A 20,724-nucleotide genomic window follows, 5' to 3' on the forward strand; every position below is an offset into this window, starting at 1 on the left:
TACATTGTTATATGCCCAGCTACAGTCTTAGATCTTTAGCTGAAACTATAGCAGTTCATGCTTTTAGCTCTGGAGTTTCCCAGTTCAATCCCCAGTGTGTGGACCAAGATAGTATCAGCTACACAAGGTCATAGAGAATTAAATCCTGTGAATCATGTTCCCAGGAAGCATTACTGGAATGTTCCTTTACTCATAAGACCAATAAATATAATTAAAGGTGGATAGATTGAGACTTCATGAGTAGTTGTGGCAGTAACAAACAAATATATAGACGTGTGTCAAATTTTCAACAGGAAGGAGCTGAATAATTCCACAAAGCCTGGCAGAAAGATACCAATAGAGCCTACGCAATCCGCTGGCCACTGGGTTTCCATCCTCCTATACACCTTTGGATGCACTTGTTCCTTTTTTCCCATAATTAGCAAATATGACACCTTCACTGGCTGAACAGATATGCAATGATGAAGAATCTGGAATAAGTAGAACACATATGGGAATATTTATTTGTTTATCCCAGAATTCATCTTCCTAGAAAGCTTCAGCACCTTGGGAAAATGGTCAGATCCATGATCATAACATTATTCAAGAGGCATAAATATGAATGTTTCAATAGAGCAAAGCCAGAAAGCATCCATGATATACTGAGAGACAAGCTTTGTGTCAGCATCTGTGCCAACTTTGAACCAATCCTGCACTGAAATCCTTGACATATGATGCCTACATCACATCTTCTGATGGCCAGCCTTCAGTGGCAGATGCTCAGTCCATCTAGAACAGCATCAACATCCCAAATTCTAACCACCCTGAATCTCAGTAATGTCTACATACCAAGCTCCAAACAGCTTCAAGTTTGTAATCTGATCACATGCATTGTCTTATCGGCTTTCTATGGAAACAAAATAGTTTGGGGATTTTTTTTTTAAGGAATGAAATTCTAATAAAAACTAAACTGTGTTAAGGGTCTTGTTAATGTTTGCTCAGTACACCTCACACACTGTTGTCAAAATATTTATCCAAAAAGTGGGCTATAGTAAATCAGAAAAATAATAATTCACTGATCATTAATATTCTTGCGTGATGTACGCAGAGTATAAATTTTGTAGATTAAATGTACATACATCACACAAGAATATTAATGATCACTGAGTTACTAGTTTTCCATAGATTTCTTACATGCCACCTTTTGGATAAATACCATGACAACAGTATGTGAGGTGCACTGAGCATGCTAGGCCTGACAAGAGTTGCTGAAAGAGTAGTGAACTGCCAATGGGCCAAATAAACGTTCAACATATAGTGGCTGCCCTTAAAAATGAAGCAAAATATTTACTGAAAATTTTTTTTCTTTAGCCAGAATGCCAACTTATGGAGGGTGGGGGCAGCACAATATGTAATAAGCCTGCATGCTACCCTAGACTTTTTAAAAGTAAATGATAGAAAACCTTTAACACCATTTAGTTTTGATTAGAATTTAATTCCTAAAAACCACCTATTTTTCTTTCCTTTGAGAATTGCTTATGAACAGCACACACACCCTTGCTGTAGGGCAGAACACTCCAGAAAGCAGATGAGGTAATGCACATGTTCAGATTACAAATTTGAGATTGCAGGAAGATCATTTACATTGTTAAAATCACCAGCTGGGGAGAAGCCAGCATGGCATCTACACCCAGCAGGGGAAGGGAACTTTACCTGGAGGTACACTTCAGAAGAATACATTTCAAAGGTTTACTGGGCTATAAAGAGAGGGGGAGTAAACCACTATGTCATCATTCACCTGTGGACACAAAGAAACCAAGTGCTGTGAACTGTGTTTGGATCCTGGCTAAGGACTATGCTGAGAAAACGAATATGAACAAAAGACTCTAGTTTGTTGAGTTTCTGTCTTAATAGCATATTTTCACTTTTGTTTGTTTGTGATCATTCCTATGCTTATTCCTTCTACTTGATAGCTCTTAAACCCATGTCCTTTTATTAAAAACTGGTTTTACTTTCACTATAAACCAACTCAGTGCTGTGATTGAAGGGAAAGGTGTGTTAACCTCAGGTAAGCTAATAGGCTGCTGTGTACTGTCTCTTTTAAGGAGAGGAGAACTTGATAAGGTTTTGTGAGTGTTCTAGTGGGAGGGACTGGACACTACAGGGAAAACTATTTGGGGAAAACATGGCTACAAGACTTATTGGTGTTACCCTTCAAGGAGTAACCAGGCTGGTGAAAGCCACGGAGGGGCTACTGTGCTGTGATTCCACAGCGGGTATCAAGGCTCCGAGCCACAGAGGCATACATGGTTACAGGGCACGTGGTGACAACCCTTTACTGGTCTGGGTTGAACCCAAAAGTGTCCATTTCATATCGTTTTTGCATTTGATATAGAATGTATGTGGTAAGCAACTCAAGCCAAGCAAAGAAATGATAGAGAATCATTCTTTTTTCTGAATTTTGTGTCTTCAATCCATCAATCGCACCAATTCCATCAGCCATTGTGCTACATAAAAATTGTGTCTCATATGTGGGTGCTCTAACAGCAGCGATCAGCACAACCAGAAGAATTGTGTAGACTTGCTCTGTACATGATCTCTCCATAAGTCCCAGACAAATTTGGTATCTCCATGCAAATTAGTGGGCATGAGAGCCACCACTCTCATGGCTATGTTAAAAATGCAGGCATGAGATATATTTTTTAAAAAATCAACTGCCAGGTGGATGAGAAGGTGATGAGTGTGTTTATGGATTAACAAGAGTATGCTTTCTATAGATGTGTCTGAACCTGGAGAAATGGGAAGCACTTGCCTGATACCATGTATGTTTTTGATTGCATAGCTTATTTCTCTCCGCAGTTCTTTCTCATTGAATTCCATCTAGAGGAACCAAAGGATAAAAATCATGTTATACACAAATGCTTTTAACAATTCTGCAGAACATCCTACTAGACAACCAGAGAGGCCAGGGTCTACAAAACACACTCATGGTAGGATTTGGGGATGGTCACCTTAGGAGAAATGTGTTCCATTTATTTATTGTTAAAATTCTGGTGGACTGACACGCACACATACACACAGAGCTTATCTGTAAGACTGGCAGAAGAGCAGATAGGGTGTCTCAGACAGAGTTTTTTTTAAACACAAAACCTGCATTTTTCTACAATCTGGGGATAAATGCTTGCATGTTTTGCACCTTAAACCAAACTGGTAAGAAAAAGCCCAAAACTAATAGCTATTTTCCACAGCTCTAATTTTAAAAAGGTACCTAAGTACTCATCACTAACAAGAGAATCCGAGTTACATCAGAAGCAGTTGTTTACCTGCCCCATCTACCCAGAAAAAAGATGAGGAGAGCAGCCAACAGTGGTAGAACAATGGACAAGGTATGGAAAATAGTAAGAGCTGGGAAAAAGAGACAGACATGAATAAATATCAAAACATGACCGCTAGTTTTGACATTAGTCCATGCAGAAAGAGAAATGTAAGATGTCACATGTAACAGCTGAATTCTACCAAGACTAATTTTGCAAGGTAAGAAGACATGTAGTTACAAAGATATTTGTTACAAAACATGATTCATTCCTTACAAATTTGCAAGAATACTGGAAATGAAATTGAGAAATTAGGGAGCAAAGCGGGAAATGTTTTTGCAAAAGCCACAGAAAGCGAACATTTGAGCCATTTTTAATTAATGTAGAATTATGACTGAGTTTTGAATATTGCATATGACAACAATCTCAGATTGTGATTTCGTGTTAATAACCAGAAATAAAAATAAACTTCTTTCCTGTGTATTGGTGATAATTCTTCCCTTTTGTGTAGTTTACTCCTTTTAATTAAGGGTTTTCCTGTTAGAACACCTTCAAAGGAAATGTAACTTCATTGCCACTATCAAAATGAGTATGAAAATATAAAAACACAACTCAAAGCAAGGAGGACAGACAGACACATACCTTTACTAGTTCAAAAGGAAAACGCTCATGGAAAATGCGATTGATTTTGGCACCACCAGATAGTTCTAATGTGTCAACTTGATCCCCTGATCCTTCAATTCTTTTTTCAAAGTCCACTGAGAACTGCTGAACCATCCTTAAATTTCAAAACAGAAACAAACTCAACAATGCGTAAGCTAAGCTTTTCATTTCATTTTTATTTCACTGTATTTATTGCCAAAAGAATGATATTTCTAGGGTTAACAGTGGTACCTACATGGCCTTCTCCACTCCCAAAGGACACAAACAAGTAAAAGGTTTTTCAAGTCTTTTTATAAATGTATACGGCTTACTCTCTTAAAAACACCAGCTATTTTTAATTAGATTTTCTATATGGCTTGATATAAATGTCCAGATAAGTTGGCACTCATACTGAACATAGAGTCCCATGAGGGAACCCTATGATAACAAACAGCAGTGGACGCAAAGACAGCTATGTTAAGAAAACATGTATTTTTGATTAAAAAGCAAGAAAAGGTTCCCTGAACCACACCCGGCATTCCAGGGGGTTCCAGTTTAGCACAGAGTACACAAACCACAGCCCAAGATTATAATGCTCAGCGTAGGACAAAACAAAATGATTTTCATCCAGCCCAGCATATTCTATGACTATTAAAATGAATTATGGAAAAATCTTTCTAAAATGGAAAGTGGCTAAAAATGTTATAATGCTTTCAGCCAAAATAACCTCTTTGAAGTTTGCAGAATGTTTAAGCATCCTTCTGCATCTGCCTTTCACTAGAAACATCAATATCCTAAGCTTTAAGCTTAAACAAGCAAGAAACTATTTTACATACATGGAGGAGGAAATGGACACTCACTGCAGTAAGGCTTTAGTCTTTCTAGTCGGATCTTCTGGTTTAAAGTTTTTATATGCCTCTACTTCATGCTCTATAGAAAGCAGCTGGCTCTGAAGTTTGCTCCGGAAGGCTGGCAGTGTGTCTCGAATGTGATTGGTGAGTTGCTACAAAAAAATGAATTCTTTAAAACACTGGAAAGGCAGATGGATGGAAAGGATATAGCCCATTCCCTTTGATTGCCACACACAAGAAAATATGACTTGTGCTAGGCTTTCCAATGGAATTCAGGTTGATCTTTGAAGTGACAGGAATACCCACAGGCAATACAAGAGCCTCTTTTCTTGTACACATACTATAATCAGAGCTTGAACAATTATCTGGCATCCTTCCCCCTTATACACACACACACACACACACACACACACAGTTGAGCACTAAAATGAGGCTTGGTAAAAAACACTTGCTCGGCTACACCAACAAAAGCCAGGCACAGTTAATTGACAGTGGCACAGTTCCACATTAAGTTCTAGCCCTTTCAGAAAGCCACTTATACGATCAACCAATGCCATCCCCTCTCCTCCCTTTTCAGGATTTCTCTACTGCTATGGCCTGCTCTCTCAGGCACACAGCAGACCCTCAGTTTTCCAACTCTTCCATTTTACCTAGGGCCTCTGCCGTTTGCTCCACTTCCCCTTTTAAAGGATCTGCGACTCCTGGGGAGTAAGCCATAGACTGATCTCCCATCCACTTCTGGGGGACAACAAACCTAGCAGCTCTAGCGACACTACTCCCTCTTTACCCCTCACCCCCTGAAAAAGAGCAAACAGCTCTGCTGCTCCCTCCTGTTATGGGATGACAGTGTCTGGGTCACTGTTTCTTTCCTTTCTGCTCTTCCAAAATGTCAGCAGCATCCCAGCCAGACACAGCTGATTTACCGGGTCCAAATTTCTACTCATCCGAGGCAAGCATCTGAGCAGTTTTTGCCAGTTGTACTATAATCATACACTCCACTATAATCAGACACTCCACGAGTATACTACATGGACCCTTCAAGTAATGGTCAAAGGGCTCAAATCCATCCACAGTTTGAACACATTCTTTCTAGCCACCTCCAAACCTAGCAGAGGGTTTTGGAAACACACAAATTGCTCCTAGGACAATATGGTAAATCCTGGCTACTCCACTGAAATGTTTTCTCCCAGAAGGCCACATCTGTATTATTGGAGCATCTCTATTGCATTATTTACCCATACATACAGCACTGGTATCCAACTTGCGGCCCTCAAGTCTCTGAATTGGGGCCTTTGAGGAGAACTGTGTTAAGATGATGTGTATTTGTATAAACTGAAAAAACCAACCACATTCCCTGAACCCCACCCTGATACTTTTAAATAGTGTTTGCATCAGCCTTGTTACTAAAGTGAGGAAATAAGGGGCATCTTCTCCTACAGCCCTGGGAGCAGCTCTGCTCCATTGACACCTTCCCTGCCAGGCCGTGGGAGGCCCATGGAAAGCAGGATAGCTGCTCAATTGGCTCTGTCTGCACCTAGGACAACATCTATTGGAGGATTGCTCCCCTACCCCACACAGGGCAGCAGAAGATATAGGAAAGAAGAAGCTGAGAACCAGCCACAAATTATAGCTCCCTGTCCCCTAGCAGAAGACTTGTAGGTGGTTTCTTCTCCCTTTGTGCAAAGAGAACTGAACAGGGCAGAGGAACTGCCCCAACATTGACTGGGGCCTCTGGGTCTTTTTAAGATAATGTTTGGCCCTCAGGCTAAGGCGGGCACCACTGTTCTACAGTGTTAGTATATAGGTCTGTTTGTTAGCCTGGGATAGAATTCTGGGTTTGACTTTTTGATACTCTTATACTAATATGCAAAAACAAAGGACAAAGATTGTGTATGTTGCTTCTGGATCAGAGCAGTTAAATTGTTACTTGAGTGCACACTTTAAGACTGCCTCAACCCCTATCTCAAGGCAAAGTCAAGCAACCAGTCAGGAGAGGCAAATGGGTTTGGAGTGGGGGAGGTGTAAAATACTAAAAGACCAAACAAATGCCCGTCCCTGACAGCAGCACAACCTCACTCCTTACCCTTCCCAGTGGGACTGTAGGCGTGCACTGCAGGTATATTTGGGCCTGCTAAGAAGAAGAAGGAGAAGGAGAGAATGGGGAATTGGAAATGAGAATGGGGACATAGAATATCAGAGTTGGAAGGGACCTTAGGAGGTCATCTAGTCCAACCCCCTGCTCAGAGCAGGACCAATCCCCAATTTTTGGGCCAGATCCCTAAATGACCCTCTCAAGGATTGAACTCACAACACTGGATTTAGCAGGCCAATGCTCAAACCACTGAGCTATCCCTCCCCCCAAAGGCAAGGCTCTGCGGCATCAGAGCTAGGAACAGAACATTGGGAAACAGACTCTGCCAGCATGTAGAGCTATCACATTGTCTGCACTTCAGACTTCTGCTCTCTGTCTACGTGACAAGAACCCGGGGAGAGGGTGAAGGGAAAGCCCTCTAACATACAGTTTAGATGCTTTTAGTATCAACAGCTATATGGGGAAAAAAATCTTGCCTTATCATCACTTTATCTTGACTTTCATTGGTAATCCTTAAAGCACTGGAGAATGGAAAAGCAGGAAGCACAGGGGGGAAACTAATTCACAAACAAAACTCACTGATTACATGAAGGCCTGACCTTTGCTCATTTATAGTTTCCATGTGTATTGTGGTAAGACCTGTACTATCAATGTCTAATTAGACTGTAAACTCATTGGACCATGGGCCACTTCTGTTTTGTACAGTTCCAAGCACATTTTTGATGCTCTGTAAGAAGAATGTTTTTTTTAAATATTTTAATGTGTTTTGGGGCATGTCTGAAACAAGTCAATAACAACCATGAAACAAATAAATACGATACTGTACTCACAGTAAAGTGCATTGGCTTCAGGGGCACAAAGATGGATAAAAATTCAGGAAGAAGGAGGTGGTTGCTATATATCATATCCATCAATATCTGGCAAAGGTCAAGAATTACGTCAGTTGGTTTTCATATTTTCACTAACTGACCTCTCATCACACTCCAAACATCAACAAATCTAGCAATTTGGAAAGGTGCAAGTTTGCTTTGATCAGTGTCATAGTTTTATAACCACTCAACAGAAGAAGCTACTAAGAAGAGAAGTTACTAGTGCATTTCATATTTGCCCAAGTGATGGTGGGGGTTCTTCCATTTTTAATGGACAAAGATGTAACAGATCATACACAAATAACCACAGTTCATTGATTAAGGACAAAGGGTTTTTTTGAATCTATGTTACAAATAAATCCTCTATTATTTCTCCCTCTAAAACAAACCAGGAATAAATTATTGTTCAGAAAAACCCTGTAAACAGAGTTCAATGAGCTATTTTCCCCATAGAATCACACTCTGGAGTTTCATTTGAGCACCACCTTGTGGATCCAGAGACATTTAAATTTTAAGCAGATTTCAAACAGGCACCAGCACATGTAACAACAACATGATTCATATGAATGGTACTTACAGGGATCTCTACAGCATAACCCATTCCATTCAAATAAAACCTCACGGAAGTCCAACAATGAATACCGAGGGGCACAGCAGACTGTGTTTTTGTAAAGTAGCCAACTCAGACAAATTTTAATTACTGGTAAGTAAAATAAAATAACTGGGAAGTGATAAGATACCTCCCTATGGTAATGAGAAATTTAACTATTTTAACCTAAAAAAGAAAAACATTCCAAAAAGTGACCAAAACAAAAACATTCCAAACAAAAGCAAACGTATAGGATGCATGAGAGTTCTGCCACCCTGTCTCAGAAACAGGTTCTGTATCGCAGATAAACTGCCCTGGTATTCCTCTCTAGTGGTTGCTCTAACCCGAACAGAACATGCCTCAAAACAGCCATCAGATTGCACGCCTGCCAAGTCACTGTAGTGAGAAATGCCAATCATTTAGTCTTGTTCCTCTCAGAAACAGCAGCAGTTATTGGCATCTGTTAACTGAAGTCAAAGGAAACAAAGAACCAGGTGGGCTTTTTAAGGCCCTTATTCTTCTCCAAATAAAGAGCCAAGAACTTTGTAACAGCGAACATGGGAAAAGTCTCACTGAGATGAGCAAGCAGAAACGAGAAGAACATTGGCAAGATGATCAGCTCATTAAGTTGGAACTCTGACACTACTTTCAATAAGGAATTTAGGGATGCTTTCAGAGCACCATCTTATCCTTTTCAAACTTGGTATGAGGTCGATCAGTCACTAGAACCTATAGCTCACTCACCCGTTACAAGCCAACAGAATTAAGCAAGTAATAAATCCATTTCTTCATGCCTGAATATCGGTGACATCATAGCAGAATGTTCAGAAGCCTTCACGATCCATCACTAACTTGGAACTCTCAGCACTAGCCTTCCAGTGACTATCCATCTATCTCATCGCTGGTCGTCCCCTACTATGATGACCCTTCACTATTCCTTCCTTAATAGCGTTATCTAGATTATTTCCATTACTACACTTAATGTATACTTAAGAAGCATAGACATGGAAATAAACAAGCCAATGTAGGAAATTTGAACTCGTAGGAAATAAATAGCTCAAAAAGAGGCACCATAAGTTTTGTCAGGATTATATGAATATCCAACAACACAAGACTTTTTAAATAGGGGATGTCAAATTCAATATGCCCACATTAGCCTGATAAGTTGCTGAAGAGAGACTTAGTTTACCCTTCAACAAATTCATGGTAGTCCAAGAGAGTTGCCAAAATGAACATGAAGGGAATCTGTCTTTAAATCTAGCAGACAATTAGTTTGGTTGAATTTTGGGGGAAAGGGAAGGATGGGGCCCAGAGGAAGTGACCAATTTATAAAGGGATCCATGTTGGCCCACACACACCAAATAACAAACCTTTATGATGTTAAACCCTTTTAGTGGACTCTTTTGGATAAACCAGGAAGACTTGAGACATTTGCTAAGAAACATCATGCCTCTGGAGTTTTACACTATCAAGAGACTGCCTGGTTCCCATCTCATTGCATAAGTCAGTATCATCCACAGCTGGGCTGAGAACCATCTGTCTCAGCCAAAAGAAGGTTATCAATTTCAATCAACCCTTGGTCCCCCCTGAGCTTGGTCAGCACCTTTGCTACCAGAGGTAGTGGTAAACGGTTTCCAAGACTCCCCTATACTGTGGATAGAAAAGGTATCCCTTGCCAGAATAGTACATTGATAGTTTCTTGTTCAGGTGAGTGACAAATGGATCAGCCTCTAGTTTCCCAGCTGGAGGAAGGTGTGATCCACCACGCTGTTCTCCAGAGGATATTCATCAGAGTCTTCAACCAATCACAAGAACTGCTCTGTGTTCTCTTGGGGTCACAAATCACCTCAAAGGAGATGAGGACACAGGGCTATGACCCTATACCCCTATTCACTGTCCCAGAGACCAAACAAAGGTGCAGCATGAGCACCCCATGTGTTCCATGGAGCAATTGTGTCTCCTGGGGGACAACTCCAAAACCCCAGCCCACCCTAGCCCTTCTTGGGGTAGCTTCTAGCTCCATATTACCCCTTACACAGGGTTGTGATTAGTGCCATAATCTAATCCTTAACCTGAAATAATGCACAGAGGGAGACAGGAAAATGCATTCTTTATCTAAAGTCAGATGGACTGCCTAGAATTTTCTTCTTTGGGAACTTTAAATCACACAATGAGTTATAAGTCATGTTTTCATGCTAGGCCGCTTAAAAAGCCAGAGATCAGTATAATGAGTCCAAGTGATATCCTGATGCTTGAAAGTAACATGAAAGAGGTGAAAAGAAAAGGAGTACTTGTGGCACCTTAGAGACTAACCAATTTATTTGAGCATGAGCTTTCGTGAGCTACAGCTCACTTCATCGGATTCATACCGTGGAAACTGCAGCAGACTTTATATACACACAGAGAATATGAAACAATACCTCCTCCCACCCCACTGTCCTGCTGGTAATAGCTTATCTAAAGTGATCATCAAGTTGGGCCATTTCCAGCACTGATCACTTTAGATAAGCTATTACCAGCAGGACAGTGGGGTGGGAGGAGGTATTGTTTCATATTCTCTGTGTGTATATAAAGTCTGCTGCAGTTTCCACGGTATGCATCCGATGAAGTGAGCTGTAGCTCACGAAAGCTCATGCTCAAATAAATTGGTTAGTCTCTAAGGTGCCACAAGTACTCCTTTTCTTTTTGCGAATACAGGCTAACACGGCTGTTACTCTGAAACCTATGAAAGAGGTGGGGAGTGAATTTAAACAAAAGGGTCACCATTATTGTAATGTATGTCTAGCACAATGATTTAAACTCCACTGACTTCAGCTGAGTGACTCCTGCAATACACTGGCAAGGGGGCAGGGGAGATTGGTTCCTGTACTCTTTGCAGTGAGTTTCATACATAATCCCCTGTGATATGTTGGGGAAAATACAGTGTTATAAACAGGAAAGAAAGAATAAGGTGCACTACAACAGTGATTTTAATACAGCATTTTTTATCGGTCCTGTACACACACACACACACACTTTTTCACATTTGCTTGTACCTGATTTAGAACTTTCTGCAGATATGGTGTTCCCATCCTGTCTGCCATATGTCTGTAAGCTGGATGGGAAAGGAAGAATTTCCTTTCTGCCAGCATGGCTGCCTTAATATCCTTCTTCCCATCAATGTCTTTCTGACTTCTGTTTACAACTCCAATATACCCTAAAACAAGATCAAAACAACCCTGTAAGTCAATGCTGTTACTCCCCACGGGGCAGTGTATACATGTTAGCTCAGTACAGACCAAGTTCACCTATTTTTGGTAATTTTTTTAAATTATTGCAATAAACTTAATGGGTTCAGCGGGGTTCAGGCTCGGCATATGTGGGCACAGCTTCCATGGAAGTCACTGGCTCAAATTCAGTGATGACTGAAATGGTGGTATAAGTTAAATATTGGGGGTAAGCTGGTCGGAAACCAGGTTTAAATGGGGAGACAATATCACTTGCACTGATTTGGCATTCCAAGGGATGTGCAAAACAAGAGTGACTTGCACACCACAGGGGAAGAAGAGGAGGATGTGGCAGAAGGGTAACAAACAGGACAAGAAAATAGGAGGTCTTGATATTGATTTTCCTGTCTTCTGGTCTGATCCCTCTCTGGCTGGTTTGTTTTCTGGGGTTTTGAGAAAAGAAAAAGGGGGCTGATCTACCTGGTGAAACGGGTTCGATTTCAATATTACTTTTGTATTATTCTGATGGTGGAAAGGAACATATCTCTCTAGCTCTATAAACGATCATCTGAAAAGCTTTTGGAAAGGGGCAGAGCTTAGACTGCAGTGACATCAAAGATCCAGTGGCTGCTTCCAGACTGCATCAAGGCACTCCCACACATTGCGAGGAACAACAGACATTGTCACAGAAAAGGAAATTTGCAGGTAACCTAAACTCATATTTCCCATTACACCTCGTGCAGCCTGTTCCAAAGTCTTAGTTCATTTCCCCCCCTTATTGGGTATTTTGGGCACCCTTCTCCTCTTACCTTTGCTTTTTCATAGCTTAGTGTGATGATAAAGGCTATGAGCACAATCTCTACTGTAATCTGAAGGTAAACTACAGAGATTTTCTAACCGAGCACTCCATTAAAACCAATCTTCTGTTAATTTACCAAATACCTACCTTCCTCATTACCACTTTGCTACAGAAGGAACTGGTACATGGAGTATAATATTAACATTCTTACCTCTACGAAGAGGGAGCAACTTGTTCTCCAGAATCTCTGTTGCATCAGTTCCTTCATCCATCAAATCCAGTTTTGTGATTACACCAATGGTTCTCAGGCCTGCATCACCAACCCCACCCCCCCGCCCCCCCAAAAAATAGTTAAATATCATTTATGCTGAGGGAAACCAAATCAATTAAACTTTACTCTCTGGTACTGAGTTTACTTGGTAGGAAAGAACTGAGTATTTTCTCACTATTCCTATGGATCTGTAATGGAATTTAATGCAAGAGAACTGCATCTTTAATCTGTCACCTTAGTTTTTATTTTGTTTTTTTTAATTTTAAAAAACCACCTGTCCATTCCAGATCCAGGGGCAGGGTGGGAGCAAGGTCAGTGTCCATCCACCACGCACATGAACAGAGCCAACAGCTAATAAATGAGATAGCAGAAGTCAGTTTGGGCCTACCGACCATAAGCAGAGCCAAGTACAGGAATCAGTTAAGGTGTGCCAGATAGTGAGGCAGGGATCTTGCATGCTAGCACTATAGTTCCCACTCTGGTAACAGAGCCTTTCCGGTTTTCCTTTAGTCCATCAAGCCGCTCTTGGACTCCACACCCACTTTTTTGTTCTTTACCTTGAGAGTGAGTAATACAAATTTAATGTAGCCACAGCCCCACCAGGCAACAGATGAACATGGCTCTCTTGAGCCTGTCAGCACTTCTTTTGAATTGGCGGGGAGTGGGGGCCTCTTGCAGTAATACAAAATGCTCCCAACTCTACCAAGTCAGACTCTTGAATTCTAATCCACCAGGTGGCAGCACATTATATTATTACAAAAAAGAAAAGGCGTACTTGTGGCACATTAGAGACTAACCAATTTATTTGAGCATAAGCTTTCGTGAGCTACAGCTCACTTCATTGGATCCGATGAAGTGAGCTGTAGCTCACGAAAGCTTATGCTCAAATAAATTGGTTAGTCTCTAAGGTGCCACAAGTACGCCTTTTCTTTTTGTGGATACAGACTAACACAGCTGCTACTCTGAAATATGTTATATTACAGTGGATCTCAACCTTTCCAGACTACTGTATCCCTTTCAGGGGTTTCAGAGTTGTAGCCGTGTTAGCCTGTATCAGCAAAAACAACAAGGTGTCCTTAGAGACTAACAAATTTATTTGGGCATAAGCTTTTGTGGGCTAGAACTCACTTCATCAACTGCATGGAGTGGAAAATACAGGAGCAGGTATAAATACATGAAAAGATGTGATTTGCCTTACTAAGTGTGAGGTCAGTCTAACGATATAATTCAATTGACAGCAGGATACCAAGGGAGGGAAAATAACTTTTGAAGTGGTAATGAGAGTGGCCCATTTCAGACAGTTGACAAGAAGGTGTGAGTAACAGTAGGGGGAAATTAAGTTCAGGTTTTGTAATGACCCAACCACTCCCAGTCTATAAAGAACGGTCATTACAAAAGCTAAACCTAATTTCCCCCTACTGTTACTCACATCTGATGAAGTGGGTTCTAGCCCACGAAAGCTTATGCCCAGATAAATTTGTTAGTCTCTAAGGTGCCATAAGGACTCCTCATTTTTTCAGGGGTTTGATTTCTCTGGCATACCCCCAAGTTTCACCTCATTTAAAAACTACTTGCTTACAAAGTCAGACATAAAAATACAAAAGTGTCACAGCACTGAAAAACTGCTTACATTCTCATTTTACCATATAATTCTAAAAATCTATTGCAATATAAATATTGTATTTACATTTCAGTGTGTAGTATATAGAGCAATATAAACAAGTCATTGTCTGTATGAAATTTTAGTTTGTACAGACTTCACTAGTGTTTTTTATGTAGCCTGTTGTATAACTCTAGAGAAGTCGATGTACCCCCTTGTTGAACTCTGAGTACCCCCTGGAGTACATGTACCCCTAGATGAGAACCACTATGTTATTACATTGCCAAGACAAATTGCATTTACTCTTGCTGTATGTGTTGATTTATTACATAGTCATATCAGTCAGCAAGGCATGCCAAGAAAACAAACATCATTCTAACATTTATAGTACAGTAGCACCCAGGCACCCCAGTCAGCATCAAGGGCCCATGGTGCAAGATGCGATACAGACTCCTCGGCTGACAGAGGCCCTGTCACAAAAATTTCCAATTAGGTATATTTCATACTTCACTCAATTACCATACACTGGTTACTTTTAGACCTCAGTTGATAGTACAATTTACTGAATTATGCTGCATGAGCAGAATTCCTATTCTTCTTCTGATGTTGAAATCAGTATAAAATTTTTAGTTATGAGTAATGAGTTTTCTTGCACTGTTAAATGCATGATCCACCACAGTAAACTACAAGGTATATTTTCATCAATGGTATCTGAAAGCGGGAAAGGTTTACATCGTTCACACTTACCTTGAGGGTCTACTTCTTTAGCTAACTTCAATGCATCTGAGTTGGCAAGATCAGTGTTGGCTGGAGTCACAGCCAGGATCAGACAGTTTTCACGAGAAATGAACTGCATAATCATGTCTCTGATCTGTTGCTCTATATCTGAAGGTTGATCCCCTACTGGCACTTTAGTGATTCCAGGCAAATCAACAAGAGTCAGGCTTAGCACTAAAGAGAAAGGGCATAAGACCAAAAGGCTTGTTGTTAACACTTTACATCCCTAAAGAGAATAAAAAGATGATCCAAGTCTGAAGTTCTGGTGGGGAGCCATAGTTAGAATAGATGTATCAATTTTCAAAGGCTTTTGAACATTATTTTGTAAGCACACACAACTAGAGCTCACAGAAGAGTTCAACATTACAAAGTTCGGTTTTGTTCCAGAATGGAACTGCTCGTCACAACCTACAAATTACATAGCGACAGACAGAACTTCTTGTCCCTACCCAGCGGGCTCAGCTGCCTGTCATGCCTCTAACTTCCACTTCCTTTTTCAGATAAATGGCAAAAGCACTAACCAACATCAACATGCACTCCCAGCCAAGGCTGGATTACCCAATAGGCAGACTAAGCACATGCTTAGGGCACCAGCAAAGCAGGGGGCACCAAAAAAAAATATATAGATTTTTTTTGGAAAAAATTTGATATTTCAAAAAAAGCATCGAAGTAGTCATCATGGGAAAAATCAGAACTTTGTTAGACTTCCTTACACTCCACTACACACTCTTCCCCCATTTTTCTGTTCTCTTTTTATTACTTATCCCCACCGAAACCAGGGGGGTGTCCTACTAACGTAGATCGAAATAATGCGAGGAAATCAGATCCTGTCATATACTGCAATAAATTTGTTTTATTATTGATATATTCTTCTGAGTTATATGTACTTGATTTTTTTCCCCTCTTTATATATACACACACATAAAAATAGTATACGTTGTGTAATTTGGTTTTGGTTTTTTTTCAAGTTCAGATAACTGAGATAAGGGGCAGGATGAAACCTAACCAACTGAGTGGAGCACAGAAATGTAAATTGGCAGAACAAAAACAAAAAATTCGTGAAATTTTCCAAAATCTTCCAAAGCTGACATCATTTTTCAAAGCGAATTCATCAGAAGCAACATCATCTCAGTAGCACAGACATCGTTCCAAAACCTGGAGGTGTTTCAGAGACTGACCCTTCTTCTACTGGTGAAACAAACATTCCAGAACCTGTGGATGTGTCAGAGACTGTAACTGATCATCCTACTCCTGGTGGTAAAACAGACATTGTTCTAAAAAGTGTGGATGTGTCAGAGACTGAACCTGCTCATGCTGTAAATAATAGGAAAAAAGATCCTGGTATGTGGGTTGATTTCAGTACTGATGATGTAGCTTACTGGATAGATTGTGGACCATATGACGGTCAACAACACACTGGGCCATTTGAGAAATCACGTCAGACTTTTACCAGTGGCAAACAAACAAGATATTATCCACAAAAACTATTTTTTGGCATGAAAGTGAATGGTGAGAAATACACTTGAAAATGGCTACTGTATTCACCATCAACAGGGTTTGTGTACTGTTCTGTTTGCAGACTTTTTGCGTATAAATCTTCAACGTTTGCTGCAGATGGATTTAGTAACTGGCGGAATACTGTTAATTGAACAACATGAAAATAGCAATACTCACAGAGTTTCAATGTTGATATATTTAAATCAAAGACAGGGCTTTGGATTGACAAAAATTGGAAGAACAAATTAAAGGGGAGCATGAATACTGGCAACATGTCTTGCAGCATGTTATAGCTGTTATTCAAACATTAGCTGAACATGGTCTGCCTTTCTTGGGATCAAATGACACATATGGATCATTGCAGAATGGAAATTTCTTGGGACTGTTGGAGCTTGTGGCTCAGTCTGACCAATTTTTAGCAGGCCATATCTCAAAATATGGGAATGCTGGCAAAAGTAACCCATCATACTTGTCCAAGATAATATGTGATGAACTCATTGGTCTAATGAGTGACAAAGTTTGTTCAGCTATTGTGGATGAAATAAGTACTGCTGGGTACTTCAGTTTATCTGTAGACTCTACACCTGATCTTTCACATATTGATCAACTGAGTATTGTACTAAGATATGTGTCTCCCACAGATGGAAAACCAGTTCAACAATTTATAAACATTCCTCAATTTGAAAAGCCACACTGGTGAAGAAATGGCAAAACCAGTACTGCACTATCTGTGCCAAGTTTGCAAAACAGATTTCTCGAAGTGCAGAGGTCAATCTGTTGTACCAATAAAATAAAAACCAGCAGGATCTTATGAAAGGAGAAAAGGCAAAATACCACATTTATTGTGAATACAGAAAGAATCATAGTAAGCAGTTATAGCTATAACATTCCATTCAATCTCATATTTATTCACACATTCATTCATTCATTCATACACACACACACACACACACACACACACAGAGGTTCTGCAAGGTTGTTATCATAGTTACCAGCCTTAGAGTTACTCATGCCAAGCCACTGGCCAGGTGGCCTGGACGTGAGGAGGGAGCAGGGCTTTGTCAGATGCTCATCTGACGCTCCTGGAAGTTGGTTTGCAGAATCAGAACCCAAAAGTTCTCACTTCGTAGAGTCCATTTTTATAGGAATTTCCTCCTATGCCAGTCTATGGGAATTGCTTCATCATGCTGTTGCTGAATCAATCAGCAGATGGCACGTTCCTGAGGGCTCCGTGCTGTCAGATGTTATCTTGTTCTTTGGTTCTCCCATTCTTGAGGCTGTTGGGTGGATTCCAGTCTGCCCTCCGTGGGTCCTCTGGTTATTTCCACTTGACGCCTTCTTCAGCCGATGGATACTGGATTCTTAGGCTGGCACCTCCCTGATCATTCAGTTATTATCCACACCAAGCATCCATCCACATACATCCTCTATCTCTATTTTAATCACAATTGTTAATACAACAAAAGGGTGGGGAGTCTCTGGGTGCTGTTTCTGTTGTTAGACTATTGCTTTGAGTTTCTCTCTCTGTGAATTCAGACTCTGTCTTGGAATGTACTAATGCAATTAGCAGCTTGCAAGTTTCACACATAGAGGGAGAGAAACAGTACCAAAAACCAAGAGACTTCTTAATTAGTAATACCCTGAATTTAAACTATGGGGAATCAAATTCATTTGTGATTTTAATACAGAACTTCTTTAATATGATCCAACAAATTTTATGACAAGCTGCCAACATGTCAGGGCGTTATCAAGGAATGCAGAAGAAGCTTTTAGAACAGAACAAATATGCCATATTCATACCACGTGCTGCGCACACTCAATCTTGTTGGCCGCAGTGCTATTGATTGTTGTCCGGTGGCAGTAAGTTTTTTCTCAACAGTCCAGTTACTTTATACATTTTTCTCTGCCTCAACATACTGATGGGCAGTTCTTAAAACACATTTGGGCAATGATTGTGTGTTGAAATCTCCTTCCAATACTCGCTGGGAGGCACATGCAATGGCAACAAGTGCAATTCTGGAGTCCTACGCAGATTGTGGATGCATTAGAAAGTATAGCTGAAGACCAATCACAAAAAGGAGAAACTATACAAGAGGCAGAAAACATTGCAAACAAGATGCAAGAACTAGAGGTTGTATTCATGTTGACCATGTGGAATGAAATTTTACAACACTTGTACCACACAAGTCAAGCTCTCCAAGAAAAAGAACTGGATTTGAAAACATGTGCAGACCTCTGTCCATCATTAGCAGACCACTTACACACTTTGAGGAATGATTTCCAAAGATTTGAAGACATATCAAAAGATATCTTGCCTGATACTAACTACAAAGAAGCCCAGTCCCGCAAGTGAATCAGGAAAAAACAAGCAAATGATAGCAGTGCAACAGAAACAGCATTGAATCCTAGAGACAAATTTCGCGTATCTACTTACTACGCTATAACTGATACACTTGAAGCTCATATGAAGAGGAGAGGTGAAGTGTACAAAGTAGTATCAAGTAGATTTTCTTTTCTAAATGACATGGATTTATCTGATGAACAATATTCACAAGGTTCCCAAAAGCTAGTTGATTCATACCCTGTTGACTTGAACATGAATCTCTGTGGAGAAGTACGGCAGTTCCACTGTTACATGCGCGTAAAGTTTAATGAAACAGGAAAAATGAAATTCAGTCACATTGCTCTTCATGACACAATATTGAAAGATGGAATACAAGGCATATTTCCAAACGTAGAGCTTGCACTACGTATTTTTCTAACACTGATGATTACGAACTGCTCCGCAGAATGTTCTTTTTCTCAGCTGAAAAGAATAAAAACCCTCAGGGAACAATGTGTCAGGACAGACTTGATTCACTTTCCCTATTGTGTATGGAAGCAGACATGCTTCGTTGAGTCAGCTTCAATGAACTTATCCAGAATTTTGCAATCAGAAAATCTAGAAAGAAGCCATTTTAATTTCAGCATACATGTAAGTTTTGTGTCATTTCAAAAAAATAAAATTTTATTTTACGGTATAGTATTGTTTTTATTTTGAATTACATATGGGGGGGGGGGGCACCATAATCTTTTTCAGTGCTTAGGGCCTCTAAAGGTCTTAATCCAGCCCTGCTCCCAACTGTATGAGAAGTGCGGAATGTTTCTCAACATTTGGGCAATTAGGATCAAGAAGCATCCATGTCTATCTCTTTTTCTTTATGACTACCCATTTTAGGAGCAGAGGTGAGATGGCACAGGCTGTTTCCCAAATCCAGAAGACTGCAAAAATAAAAGAGCTTAAGACAAGATTTTTAGACATCCGTTCCTGCAAAGCAGAGGATTAGAGATGGGAGTGGACAGGTTTTACTGACAGTCATGTCTTGGAAGCGAGTCACTCAAACACTTTTGTGATGTCCCATTCTCCCAGGCATATTTTAGCCCAGCTTAATCAGTATGCCTAAAGGAAGAGTAAGTCTGAAACAAGCAGAGCTTTTAAAGATCCTGGGTTTTTCCTCAGCTCATTTGAACAGAAGTGTGAGTACCTTAAGGAAGGCCAATACATTTCTCTTCTGTCCCCACAAAGGTTCTGGTAAGAAACCACTACAGTGTGGCCCAACCAGATGAGCATGCATCAATGCCACAATATTTGCAGGAGCTGGAATTTTCTCATAGCTAATCTGACCACTCACAGGTGCAGGAAATTATCACAGAAGATGTGTGTGGGGCAGAAAAAAAAAAAAAGAGAGAAGGCATACTCATATTTTGATCCTACCACACACCCCTCCCATAGGATCAACTTGGAGACAGTGAACTCACCAGCTGCTGGGAGCCAGAAAATGGGGATGGGGAGTTGGCCCACTGGATTACCAAGGATTACCCCACTGGAAAGACAAAAAAATTCCAGGCAGGAGATCCCATAAGAACACAAGAGCTACCATACTCGGTCAGACCAGGGTCCATCTTGCCCAACAGTGCCATACCAGAGTTTCAGGGGGCACACCCAGAACAGGGTGATTACAGAGTGATCCACCCATTTTGCACTCCTGGCTTCTGGTAGTCAGAGGTTTAGGGTCACCCAGAGCATGGGGTTGCATCCCTAATCATCTTGGCTAGTAGCCATTGATTGATTTATCCTCCACGTACTTATCCAGTTGTTTTTTTAATCCAGTTATACTTTTGGCCATCACAACATCCCATGGCAATGAGTTCCACAGGTTAGCTGTGTGAAAAATTACTTCCTCTTGTGAGTATTAAAC

The 20,724-nt window shown here is 40.5% G+C and overlaps 1 protein-coding gene across 6 annotated transcripts in view; it reads right to left on the reverse strand.

The window, feature by feature from the left end:
- The window catches only part of DNM3 (dynamin 3), a 298,280-nt gene that overhangs the window by 219,593 nt on the left and 57,963 nt on the right, over positions 1 to 20,724 (reverse strand). For all 6 annotated transcript variants that reach the window (XR_013636160.1, XM_073356327.1, XM_078854046.1 and 3 more), the window contains exons 4-9: positions 14,960 to 15,163; positions 12,553 to 12,651; positions 11,372 to 11,532; positions 4,796 to 4,938; positions 3,936 to 4,071; positions 2,792 to 2,859 (exon numbers count right to left, since the gene is read on the reverse strand). Coding sequence is in view for 5 of the 6 variants with exons in the window: in XM_073356327.1 (XP_073212428.1) it covers positions 2,792 to 2,859; positions 3,936 to 4,071; positions 4,796 to 4,938; positions 11,372 to 11,532; positions 12,553 to 12,651; positions 14,960 to 15,163 (811 nt within the window). In the remaining variant the exon portion in view is untranslated. The remainder of the gene's footprint in view (positions 1 to 2,791; positions 2,860 to 3,935; positions 4,072 to 4,795; positions 4,939 to 11,371; positions 11,533 to 12,552; positions 12,652 to 14,959; positions 15,164 to 20,724) is intronic.

The sequence above is a fragment of the Lepidochelys kempii genome, chromosome 8 (assembly GCF_965140285.1).
Source record: "Lepidochelys kempii isolate rLepKem1 chromosome 8, rLepKem1.hap1, whole genome shotgun sequence".
In the NCBI taxonomy this organism is placed as follows: Eukaryota; Metazoa; Chordata; order Testudines; family Cheloniidae; genus Lepidochelys; species Lepidochelys kempii.